Here is a 13,307-nt window from a genome sequence, read left to right on the forward strand (position 1 = left end):
TTGTCTCTAGGAGAGTGAAGGATAATTGGAGAGGGGCAGGAATGTGAATCTGAAACCAAGATTGGATCAACCATGATGTTCCTTATCAATGAAGCAAATTGCATGGCCAACTCTAGCTCCTATTTCTTAGCTTCCTGCTAAAACCTGGCTTGAACCTGGCTTTTGGTTATCTAACCCAAACTTCAGCTCTTTACTCAGTCTTGATCTTGTTTGGCAATGTTGCTGCAAATGTTTGTGGTTAAATATGTCAAAATGCTGTACAAATACAGCTTGTTGCTGTGTAATTTCCAGCCCGTGAAACAGTCTTTCAGGACCCTCAAACTAGATGATTCCCTATCTTTCAGCTTTCCCCTTTCTCTAACAACAAGGTTGATCTTTAAGAAAGCAGAAAGATAATTTCATAAAGCATCTACAATTATGACAGGGCATGGAAGATGCAGAGGGGCTTTCCCCCAGCTGGAGCGATATATGGGAGTCTGGAATTGATGCAGCACCGTGGTTCAGCTGATGGAACCAATACCTCACAGCACCAGAGATCCAGCATCAATCTGACCTCAGGCCCTGTGTGTGTGGGGAATGATTCAGATTCAGATTGCAGATTTACTGTCAGAGTATATCCATAACATCACATACAACCCTGAGATTCTTTTTTCCTGTAGGTGCGGCAGAATTACCATTTATCAGTACAGGTAATACAAAATAAAAGTGTGCACAATGTACACATGTAAACAAGTTAAAAATGTTAACAACTGACTGCACAATACAGCGAGTGCAAAAGTAAGAGTTCTTAAATGAGTCCCTGATTGAGTATGTTGTTGAGGAGTCTGATGGTGGAGGGATAACAGCTGTTCCTGAACCTGGTGGTGTGAGTCTTGTGGCATCTACACCTATTTTCTGATGGTAGCAGTGAGAACAGAGTATGTGCTGGATGGTGAGGATTCTTGATGATTGCTGCTGCCCTCTGATGACAGTGTTCCCCATAGATGCACTCGGGAGTATGGGTGTCTCCGTACCAGTTTGCACATTTTCCCTGTGGCCATATGGGTTCCCTCAGTCACCACCCACAGCCCAAAGCTATGCAAGTTGGTAGCTTATACTGCACTACCAATATGCAAGAGGTAAAATCTACAGATAATTGATCAGAAAAACATGGAGTTAAATTAGGATTCATGGTTAATAGATTGTTAATGGATGACTGAGGGCCAAAAGGCCAGTTCCTGTGCTGTACTAGTTTATACATTAATGACTTAATGATGCATGAGCTTAATGAACAGTGATGCAAATTTGTGACCAACCTCACTCCTTGGTTATTAATCCAAAAGCATCTAAAGTCTTGATCTCCCACTCCACATTTTGAGAAACATTTTCCACTTTTATAGCCTTCAAACTCTGATTCTGCCCTGCCACACAGATCCCTTGATTCACTTGGGCCCAACAATGTTTTGTACTCGAGGAAACAACTCACACAAGCTCCTGGATCCACCTAAAATATTCAAAGGGGAAGAGGGAAGTAGATGGCAATATTGGTGCTTTGAATGTTGAAGAGTAACAGAGGAACTAATAGGCCAAAATAATTTCAAAATAAACCAGAGCAATGATGGGGAATAGCAAATTAAGAAAAGGTGGTGGTGAAAGCAGATTAAACAATAACTTCAGAATGCTTTTGAAATATACGAATTTCCAAAGTTCAGGGAATGAACATGATATTGATATTGGTTCCAGTTAGATAAATGAAGGTGATCTTATCAAATGGTCTTGTTTCATACACTAAACAGTAGGTTAAGGGATACAAAGGTGGAAAACCCATTGGACATCTGCTACACTTTCAGTTCTGTCAATCTTTAGTTTCAAAAGTCAACCCTTTACTCCATAATATTTTAGCCACACTTATTTCATGCATAATTTATCAACAGCGCAAAGTCAATGCTTCTCAAGGAGGGGAGTCTCTCTGTATCTGTGGTTCACCTGCATAATGAAATATTAACTGGATTCAATTCATACAGAACCTCAAGGATTAGGTTAGAGAAGGATGACTTGGTAGAGATGGAGGTGTGAGGGGAGGGGTGACTGGTTTGAAAGTATGGACCTATTGGTGAGGACCTGCACTACTGTACACACCACACAATAATTCCAGTTGAAGGGCCATGGGCATTGTTGAATTGCGCTGCCAAAACCATTCTAATGAGCAAATATAGATCAGTTACACAAACCATGCCAGAGTTCTCCAAGAGTTTGGGACCATTAAATACTTGTTTGTCCAGTGCTGGCGTTCATCTCCCCTCGCAAATACCAGGAAACCACCACACTTACAGGGGAAGTGATGTGCTATCTTAAGCCCAAAGTTAGCATCAGCTGAAAACAAGGGTCAATTTAGGGATTCTTGAAATACATTTTTGCTTCAATAATTGAACAAAAGGCTATCCACTGGGCTGGTCTAAATTTGAACCTGGAAATCTGAAAGAATTGAAGCAGCTGATGCCTCCTCTCTGCTGCCCAGCCATTTTCTCCCACCTGATTTGTGCCTCATGATGTGCAAGGCATTCACTCTAAAGATTTTTAGCAATGATCAGAACTCAAGCCAGTTCCACTGTCCAGGGACTGGACCTTCCAGAGTTAGACATTTCCAATTTGAGACCTACTTTAGACTTCTGATTTCCCCACATTGTTCCTGTGCCCTACTGTTGTCACATCATGGAAGTCATGCCATGTCATTTCCAGCTGATACAATGGGGCATAAACAGCTGTTTAGAGGTGCTTGGGCTTAGTGTGCTGTAACATGGCAAACTGGCCTCACTTGAGGTAAACAAATGGAGACACAACTCTGTCCCCTGAAGAGAATAAACTTTTTTTAAGATGTGTTTGAAAACATGATTTTCACTTATCAATTAGGTGAACTTCTGAGTTCTGATCCCTCTTTCAATTTGCCCCCTGCAACCATCTTAGGAACTCTACTTCACTACTGAAGACCCAGATTTGCTTGGTTCCACCACTGATGGCTAGGCTTTTCATTGCCTCAGCACCCATCTCAGGAAACCCTTCCCGGAGCCTCTCCTTCCCATCCTTGGAACATTCCTCTCAAATGAAAACTGTCCAAATCTCCTCCCTTGGCTCCATGCCAATTTTTGTGAATCCATATTTCCCAAAAGCAGTTTGGAAAGTCTAATTTGGTCAAAGATGCTAAAAAAATGAAATATTATTGTTAAGGAATACAGTTAAGGGGACGTTAAGAAAGAACTGTTCTTACAAAACTGCATCTGAAGGTCATTTTAGCTCCATTTTAAAACAGTCAATATTAATGTAAAACTTTATGCTAAAATGTCTGCTTAAAGGTTATTATTTCACCTGAAAACTGATATGAATATTAACTATGGCATCTGTGCTGTGTGTGAACATGCAGGGTAAATTATAGCTTGTGCCTGCAGCCAGGTTACTGCTGCTTGCTAAGCCCAAACACCCAAAGGCCATCCCAAAGGCAACTCTCTGAAGATCCAAGAGCAGGCAGCAAGTTTTCAGGACTCCATGACATAGCGAATTACCTTCTTGGTACACTGCCTAACCGTACTGATTAACTCATTGATAACCATGTCCACACATTTGAGGCAGGGCTCTTTGATCTTCAAGATCTGCTTTTTCACAATCGTTTCAAATGCCATGTCGGGAGTGAAAAGCCCCGTTCTATCAAAGTGAGGAAAGATGGCAAAGTATTGAACATCGAACATGGTTAAATGTTTAAGAAAAAAAATACAGTGTTAGCATTAGAGACCATTCAGGACAACAATTCTCAAGAGCTGTAAACCTCTAAAAGTCTTCATCTTTCTCTTGTTTGTTGATTCAACTGAGTTGCGGGTGTACTTATATCACAAATGAAATCTTGGGTTGGCATCCAATACCATTCAGAACAGATGTGGTTTTAGTTAACTACAGTCGAATGCTGAATGATGCACTCTGCATTAGCCTTTATCTCAGCACAAACCCAACGAGATTTGAAGTCTCATTGAAAACACTTCTTTCCTTCACCCACAGTGAGATGGACTAACAGTGTTCATTTGTATTTGTAATGAGACATCCAGCCACAGCCATATGGGAATGAGATGTGCTCATCTCATCTCACCTCTCATTTCAGAGAGGTACCTTTATGACTAACAGGATCTTGGATTAGCACACTTAGTAAGTGAAAGCTCAGCATGCTAACTTGTCAGTGAAATACTGTACTCCATAAATTCAATAAAACAATAAATAATGTCTTTACTGAAAATCAGAATTTTGTAGGAATTAAAGTAATATTCTTGCTTCAGACAAATTTCTAAACACTTGATAGGTTCAATGAAAATAGGTGTTGAGGGAGTGAGTGATGAAGGTGTCCGATGTGCAGCCACTGTGTTTAATGTAGCCACCTCAGCTGGAACAGGTGGGTGAAACCAATCTTTCAGCATTAATATGGGACAACGTAATAAACCCTTTATAATATCAAGAGCATCCAAATCGTTTGATAGAATTGAAATTGTACTTAGGATAAAGTCAATTCAGGACAATTGGTTGCCCTTTTACTTTTGTCAAAGTCATTTCATTTAAAATAAATGGTAACTTGAATGTTTTGTTTAAAAAGTTAATATCCTTATTCTCAGCAACTCTGAAACATCCACAGCAACTCTCATATTTCTGGAGGAGTATGTAAATGTGATGAAATCCTTGATTACAGATTCTTGGATGAAATCTACTGAAGACAGTGGTGGATCACTTTGGAATTAAACAGTCTGACTTGCTGAGTGTTTTCTATTTTATTTCAACTTTGCAGTGTCTGTGTTCCCTATCTTTGCTGGATCTTTATTCAGTTTATATTTTGGGGACGGAGCATGTTCTACTCCTTCTCACTAAACTGTTTATGACAATGTGCTTTCAGATGGAGAGCTGCTCCATACTTGGTCCTTTTGGCTCTCTGAACTACAGCAAAAAACTACAAAAGGAACTGGATTATTTTAATTTTGGAATATTTCCAAGCCTCAGCATGGAGGAGTATTTCTCTGGTTGGACTGAAAGCTCTACCACTGATTATTGATGCTCATGCATACATTGAAGACTATTTCCTCACAGTCCTGGGAAACTCACAGTTCACACAATGTTCGTAAGAGCAAAACATAATGATGCACAGAGGAACTTTGTGAGGGAAAGTAAACCAGGAGAAAACTCCAGTACACCAAAAACTCTGGCTGCTATGAGATAAAGCAAAGAGAAACTCCATTCTGCGTCAGCCATTGAGGTAAAGTTAGGGGTTAGCAGACTTGGAAATTCATAGGGCAGTGATGTGGTAACAGAGTGAAAGGATGAAGGAGGCAAAGAGAGGGAAGAGGTATAAGGAAAGCAGTGAGGAAGAGAGGGGGTGGGGAAGGCAGAGGGAGAAAGGGCAATAAAGAAATAAAATGGATAACTCAGAAAGAGGCAGGGTGAGAAAGGTAGAGACACAGAACTAGGGAGGAAAATGAATGTGGATGGCAAAGGAACAGTGGAGAGAGAGAAAGAGAGAGTTGAGGATAGAGTGTGAAAGGCAGAAAGGCAAAGAAGACGAAAGAAAAGATATATAAACAACATAGAAACAAATTGAGGAAACGAGTTGAAGGGGAAGAATCCAAATCACATGACTGGCAATTTCCCACAAGGACATTAAGTCCTATTCCAGGGATCAAGGAGGTCCGGAACAGAAAGATGGATTCCACCTCAGAAAACAGTAGCTGCTGCCCCAAGTTTTCAACAGGAGAGAACTGAAGTGATTGTGGAATGAGTGGACTACCAAGGAAGTCAGGAGTGACTCCTGGGAGGTGCAATAATGATCATTTCAGCTTTCTAACTCAATTTTTTAAAAAGTGACTTTTATTCTGAAGAAGCTTATTAATGGAGCAGGGCGGCCTCCTCCTGTGGGGCAGCTGTGCTGTGGAATCTAATGAGGCAGAATTTGTAATCAGCTCTGAAATGGTTGATTGCAGAAACATTTCCAAAGTGCCCCATCTAAAAAGGACTAAAATGGGCAAATTGGCCACCCCTTTCATTGACAGAAATGCTAATAAAGCTGTATATTAAAAAAAATAATTTTAATGGAGTAACCTATAAAACTTGAACATATTTCAAACATATCTTATTTGGGAATCATTATTCCAGCACCCCTCCCATGTTATACCGCAATGGTTTCTCAAATTAAAGCTCCCCTTGTCAACAGTAACATCTGCAGCTTCACGTCTGTGCCACTAGAGGGACCAATTAGCTCCAGGTTAATGCCCAGATGCCCACCATCACGGCACAGAAAGAGGCTATTCAGTCCATCTGCTCTATGTCAGAACTCAGAATTCTTTATTTTTATCTGATCCCACCCTAACCCTAACCCTAATACACAAGACAATCAGGGAAATTTTGCTTTGACCTCACAGGTAACTCTAGAAATGGTTCATTCTGCAGCAAACTGTTCCTGTTCAGATGGGTTCTCTCTGCATTTGTTCAAGTTTAGAGCTCAGTTTCTGCCTTACATGATGATGGCCACCTGGAACTGAACTGACAATACCCAACTCATTTAATATCCAATCCTTAATCCCAAGGGATTTTTAAAAGATTTGAAAATCTTTGATTTGATTTGATTCAAGACCACAAAGATAAGGATGGAAAGACCGGGTCTGCTTTGCCATCTAACATGCAAGTCCTCTTCCCACACTTCACATTAATTATCACCAGACATCCTCTCCAGTCTTACAGCCTAGAGGCAAGAATGTAAAGCCAATGGGTTCCTTCAATCTAAAGTCACCAAAGGCAGGAAATATGTGGACTTAACTTTGGTTCTCTTGGTTTAATTTTGGTATGGTTTTGGACAGGACAGATCTCTTTCTCCAAAAGGACCTCTAAATAACCTACAAACTGTCACAGGAAAACCTGCAATTCATAAAATTTTAGTTGTGTTATGAACTACTTCCATTTAAAATAGAATAAACGTTTTTGTCTTTAAAACTGCTTTGGCTGAATATTCAGTTCTCACAATCTTGTTGTCCAAGAACCCATAACAAAATAATATGATCATCTTTTTAAAAAAAGTTTGGTCATAATCCAACTTAATGTTCCTGATCTTGAGTTGGGACAAAGGGAAGGACTTTTGAAGAACAGGGAAATCGATCAGGGTGGAAGACTTGGTGATGATCCCAAATACGAGGCTGTCAAACACTTCTCCCAAAAAGAAATGGCACCAGAAACAAGAGGTAGAAAATAAATTAAATTGGAGATTTTTTTAAAATCACTTTGTCCTCTGTCTTCTTCAACTTCAGCACCGGCACACAATAATGAGGGTGAATCCATCGCAGGAAGGGTTTACAGTGTGAAATCTAAAGTGTTCACAATCACTACTCTGGAGACAAAGTCTTGGAGAACAGGTTCAGCTTTATTTCGAGTCTTCAGAGTTGGGTGTCCCTGGTCTGGAGACACACTGAAGGTTCAGAATCATCACTCTTTTGTCCAGTCCTGCACTCAACATCACCCCACCTTCATTTAGTCTCTTCCAATCAGAATCCCAATACATTACAACATTCTCCTTTTTCCTTCCATCAATACAGGTATCACTCAGTTCCTCCCTCTTCATACATCACATGTTATGTTAATTAGTTCATTCCCTCCTTAGGGGCCTCTAAGTTAATATTCATGTCTCTATTAAGCAAGTGCAGTATTAGCTATAGACTACCTTAGGTCACTGTACCAGCCTGAACCAGATCCTTGCATCCTTGGGGCTCCTGATAAGAAGAAGCCTACTAGCTAGTATTGTCTGTTTTCAAGCTCTCATCTACATTCTTTGCATTCCATCGCTTTTCACAGAATAGTGCGAGTTTAATCATCTTCAACCAAATTTCACAACAGCATCAGTAATAAACCAGGAGTTAGTCAACCTATCATTTCAATCTAATGCAAGGTGAAGAAAAAAATGGAAGATCAATCCTCCTTCCCCCTAGGTTCAGGGGTGGATAGAGACCAAGATACCTTGACTAAGAGAAAGGAAATGGTGATACAATAAATACCAGATATGCTTGAAAGTACCAGGATTACTACCTTAAAGTTTTACAGATACTTGCCTGATTCCATGGATGTTCTTGATGGCATAACTAATCTCTCGTCGCAGCTCCTTCTCATCAAATTCCATCTGTCACAGGGAATAACATAAACACTTTTAACAAGGCAATCCATACAGCAGAAAATAACCCCACCCTCCCCCCCTCCTCCAACTATAGATGCAATCTGTCCCCCTTTGTGTTGTGATGTCAGCCAGGGAGAAAGTTGTAGCTGAAGTACCTGAAAAATTCCCAAGAATTTTATGCATTGATCAACACCCACATATGAGAAAGAGAAGCCAAAGAGAGTCCCTTCAGAGTCACAGAGTGTCCGTGGAATGGAGTGAAATATAAATAAGCAATGATTTTGATAAGGTGGAGGGGGGTGGTGAGTAGAGGATTCAAGCAACTGGCTCCACTGAGCTGGACAATAACAAGCTTAGTTCTTCTCATTCAATCAAAAATAAAATGACAGGTTAAAAAGAAAATAAATGAGTAGATTGTGACTGATTGTGTGGTCCATAATGAGCTGTGAAATCCAGTATCGGAAATATTTGTTCCCAGTCTCCAAAGATCAGTCAGAATAATGCAGATACAGTAAGAACCAAAATTAACTTAAATACATTTGAGCTCAGTTGGACTTCTACAGGCATGATAAATGCTAAGCGGCCTTCAGCAGTGGTGGTGGACTGAACGGACCTCCTTATTACAGTGGATGATTTATGGTGGTGGAATCGTGTTGATTTCTCTGCTATGCTTAGGAGGTAGAAACTTTTAGGACCAGTATACCAGATTTTTCTCTTTAAAATATAGCACAAATTTAGGGAAGATATGTTCTATGGTGTTTTATAAATGGAATGCACTAATTCCAAATTAACTCCACCTGATATCTCAACAACCCCTTGAGTTCCACCAGCATAAACCTCCGTGCTGGGATGAAAGTCCCACTGCTGATGTGACATGGTTCCCGACAATAGTCCTGGCAGTGACTGCACACAAAGTAGAGACCCATTTCGTGAGCTAAGTAGTACTGCAGACAACTAAAATCAGTGCAAATATAGACCAATAAACAAAGTGACTCGTTCCACTCTCAGCTGGTGAAGAATTAATGATTATCAATGCACTCTTTACTGGATCAAAGCAGACACAGTTGTCTTGCTCCAACTGGTGGTCCATGTTCACCTTGGAGCCACTTTAATGTACATCTCACCAGGTGAAATGGCAATATTTCTGCTCCATCAACAGTGGATACAACCCTACAGTTGCCTGACATCAGTAAATCAAAAAAGCACCAGGGGTTCAGTTTGAGATTAGTGGCAGTCAAACTGTTAGAGATCAAATAGCTCCAAGATGTGTCGCAACTTCAGTTACCTTGACCAGCTCAAAGGGAAACCTCTCGTGGAAGATTCGGTTTATTCTCGCCCCACCCGACAGCTCGTAGGTGTCAATCTGGTCCCCTGATCCTTCAATGCGTTTCTCAAAATCTACAGCAAACTGCTGAACCATCCTGTCAAAGAACACAGAGTTTTATGCAATACATTGAAACACGAAGGGCTGGATGATGTCCTACTACATCCCAGTTCAGTTCTTCACAGCTTTTGAAACCATTGATAGTACCCAGATGACAAAGAGAAACGTTTCTCTATTTCTCCCATAAAAGGCCTCGTTCTAATTCTTTAAGATCATGTGCCCTTGTCCTCAATTCACTCATGCAGGAGGTAATTGTTTCTACCTTATTGAATCCTACGAACTGAAACACCTCGCTCTGTCAATCTCTGACACTCACAAGAGTTGAGGCACAGAAACTATGAGTAAAGCTGCTTATTTGAAGCAGGGGCCAAGTCTTCCCTGACTGATTATAGATCAAAAGCAACTTGCACTTAAGACACTGCCTTTAATGCAAGAAAGTATCCCCTGATAATACAACAAAATTTGACAATGAGCTGTACTGACTTTGTGAAACAACTGAGCAAAAAAAACCAATTTGTTTGCAAGACAGCAGACAAACATTAACATATTGAATCTTAAAGCTGTGCAATACATGGAACATCTGCTCAAATGTTGCTTTGTTGAGAGCAGACATATGAAGTGACTTCTGAATTGTAGTGTCACCATTCCAATATACATAGTTACAAACTAATAGTGTGCTTACGATAAAAGTATACCCATATTGCATGAGTTAGAGAAGGAAATACTGCAAAAGGAAATTAAAAGATTGGTTAATGAAATGAGTTTGAAGGATTCCTTTAGAGCAGGGGTGTCAAACTCAAATTCACCGAGGGCCAAAATTAAAAACTTGGACTAAGTCGAGGGCCGAACTAAATATTTATTGAAAATTTTCAACAACATCTGCATGTTTTCTCTCAACATATGTAATGTTAAACTTTTTCTTATTAAAATAAATGTTTAATAATAGTTTTGGTTAAACTCTTTCCATAAGAAGCATTAACAAATAAGAAATAAAATATTCAATAAATAATATTTCTCTCTAGCCTTTAAGCCAAGGATCGCACGTTGCCGAGAAGCATGCCAGGGAGCGGAGGTCTGCAGGGATCCCTCCCCAGCCCAGCCAGCAAACCCGAGCGGCATCCCCCCCCGGCCCCCTCTCCCTCCTCCGCCCCCGCCTCCGCCTGCCGCAACCGCCGCCAACAACCCAAGGAGTCCCCGCTGGTCTCGCCATCTCACCGGGAATACCGTGAGAGCGGTAGAACTCGTCCGCGACCTCCACCCCAGCGGAAAGTCCGATGCCCAGCAGCACCCGCCCACAGATGAAGCTCAAGGAGACGCGGAGGTGACCCACCACGTCCAGCCACATGGAGCTAGGCGGCGGGTCCGTTGTAGCTAGGCGGCGGGTCCGTTGGAGCTAGGCGGCGGGTCCGTTGGAGCTAGGCGGCGGGTCCGTTGTAGCTAGGCGGCGGGTCCGTTGTATCGGCGCCGCTGTGAATATCTAATTAACGTTCCCGTTAACTATATCGGTGTACTGCTGTGCCTGCTGTGGAAGTGCTAAAAACTACTATGGTGGTGCCTGCTGCTGTGCATGTGCTATACTTGAGCGGCGGCCAGCGGGCCAACTCTAATATATATTTAATATGATCTTGCGGGCCAAATATTGGCCCGCGGGCCAGAGTTTGACATGTGTGCTTTAGAGGAAGAGAGAGAGGACAAATTTAATTGGGGTATTCGACAGGCAGGAATCTTACGAAAATCTCATCTTCAATCACCCTGTTTAGAAGACATGGGTGAAAGAGTAGCTGATACACAAGACCAGAGTTGAGGAATGAAGAGTTATGGTTAAGATGGGTGGTTGAACAGGAATTAGTGGGGCTGTGGAAAGAAATGGCCATGGGAATTGACTAAAAGATAAAAAGAGTGAAGAAAGCTCTATTTGAGTGAATCCCTGATGCTGCCAATAACACACAGTGAGTGAGCAGTACTTACTGGAGCAAAGCTTTCGTTTTCCTTGAAGGATCATCAGGTCGGAAGTTCTTGTATTCATCCACTTCCTTCTCAATGGATAGCAGCTGGCTTTGCAACTTGTTGCGAAGGGCAGGCAGTGTGTCTCTGATGTGGTTTGTCAATTGCTGTTAAAGGGAGAGTAGTGAAGAGAAAAATTGAGAACAATAAATGTTGCGAACAGATCCAAAGTCAAGATCCAATCTGATCCAGAATTCAGCAAGTTCCTTGGTCTCTGAAACCTGGCCCTCTCACTCTGGTCTTTCTGCAACTATAAATACTTGCAGAGTTTATAGATAAAATTTGTCTGGACAAAACAAACTTTCATAATTCTTCCTTTATTTTACTTCCCGGAGTTGCTTGTACCATTCTCCAAGAGATCACTCAATCCCCGAGTCTCCCCTGGAGTGTTGACAAATCCAGTCCTCCATTCTTCCCTGCATCAGAAAGGGCACAGAAGGCTTGTGTAACTGAGGAATGTCAAGCTGGAATTACCTGATTGAGGACTTTCTGAAGGTAGGGTGTTCCCATGCGATCAGCCATGTGCCGATAGGCTGGGTGTGAAAGGAAGAACTTTCTCTCAGCAGCAAGAGCAGCTTGGATATCTTTTCTCCCATCAATGTCCTTCTGGCTTCTGTTCACCACCCCGATGTAGCCTAAAGCAGAGGACAGAAGATAGGATGTCAAGACCAGACCAAGCTCCTACCACACAGTGATGAGAAGTTGTGGTGACTCGCTGCTGACTCCCCTCCAGAACCCCTGACCTGGTTGAGAGTCCTCAATCTGGATTGAATGCTGTTCTAGCAGCCCAGCAGGTGAACACGAGAATTCCAACTCAGTATGCAAGTTGACAGCTGTAGAGAATCTGTATCCTGCTGGATGTATTCCTCCCCACCCCCCACCCCCCAGTCAATTGCCCAGGAGATCTTCTCCCAGTCACACCAAGAGGGCTTCTCCCAGTCATACCAGGAGGTCTTCTCCCAGGTACCAAAGGAGGGTTTCTCCCAGACACTCTGCAAGGAGGTCTCCTCCCAGTCACACAAGGAGGTCTTCTCCCAGTCACACAAGGAGGCTTTATCCCAATCACAGCAGGAGAATTTTTCCCAGTCACACCAGGAGATCTTCTCCCAGTCACACCAGGAAGCTTTCTCCCAGTCACACCAGGAGGTCTTCTCCAAGTCACACCAGGAGGTCTCCTCCAGTCACTCAAGGGTGTCTATTAACAGTCACACCAGGAGGTATTCTCCCAGTCACACCAGGAGGTCTTCACCCAGTCACTCGGCCAGGAGGTTTTCTCCAAGTCACACCAGGAGGTTTTCTCCAAGTCACACCAGGAGGTTTTCTCCCAGTCACACCAGGAGGTCTCCTCCAGTCACACAAGGGTGTCTACTACCAGTCACACCAGAGTGTCTCCTCCCAGTCACAAAAGGAAGTCTCCTTCAGTCACAGCAGGGTGTCTCCTCCTGTCACACCAGGAGGTCTCCTCCCTGTCACACCAGGAGGTCTTCTCCCAGTCACATGGCCAGGTCTCCTCCCAGTCATACCAGAGTGTCTCTTCAAATCACACCAGAGTGTCTCCTCCCAGTCACAAAAGGAAGTTTGTTTCAGTCACAGCAGGGTGTCTCCTCCCGGTGACACCAGAAACTCTTCTCTCGGACACACCAGGAGGTCTCCTCCCAGTCATAACTGGAGGTCTTCTCCCAGTCACACCAAGATGTTTTTTCCCAGTCACTCAGCCAGGAGGTCTCCTCCCAGTCACTCAGCCAGGAAGTTTCCTCCAAGTCATAC

General features: G+C 42.5%; 1 protein-coding gene across 1 annotated transcript in view; it reads right to left on the minus strand.

Annotated features, from left to right (window-relative positions):
* The window catches only part of LOC138736302 (dynamin-1), a 215,270-nt gene that overhangs the window by 129,834 nt on the left and 72,129 nt on the right, over positions 1-13,307 (minus strand). The window contains exons 6-10 of the mRNA XM_069885585.1: positions 12,015-12,175; positions 11,505-11,647; positions 9,438-9,573; positions 8,091-8,158; positions 3,537-3,675 (exon numbers count right to left, since the gene is read on the minus strand). Of these exons, the coding sequence (XP_069741686.1) occupies positions 3,537-3,675; positions 8,091-8,158; positions 9,438-9,573; positions 11,505-11,647; positions 12,015-12,175 (647 nt within the window). The remainder of the gene's footprint in view (positions 1-3,536; positions 3,676-8,090; positions 8,159-9,437; positions 9,574-11,504; positions 11,648-12,014; positions 12,176-13,307) is intronic.

Source organism: Narcine bancroftii, chromosome 1 (genome assembly GCF_036971445.1).
Source record: "Narcine bancroftii isolate sNarBan1 chromosome 1, sNarBan1.hap1, whole genome shotgun sequence".
Lineage (NCBI taxonomy): Eukaryota > Metazoa > Chordata > Chondrichthyes > Torpediniformes > Narcinidae > Narcine > Narcine bancroftii.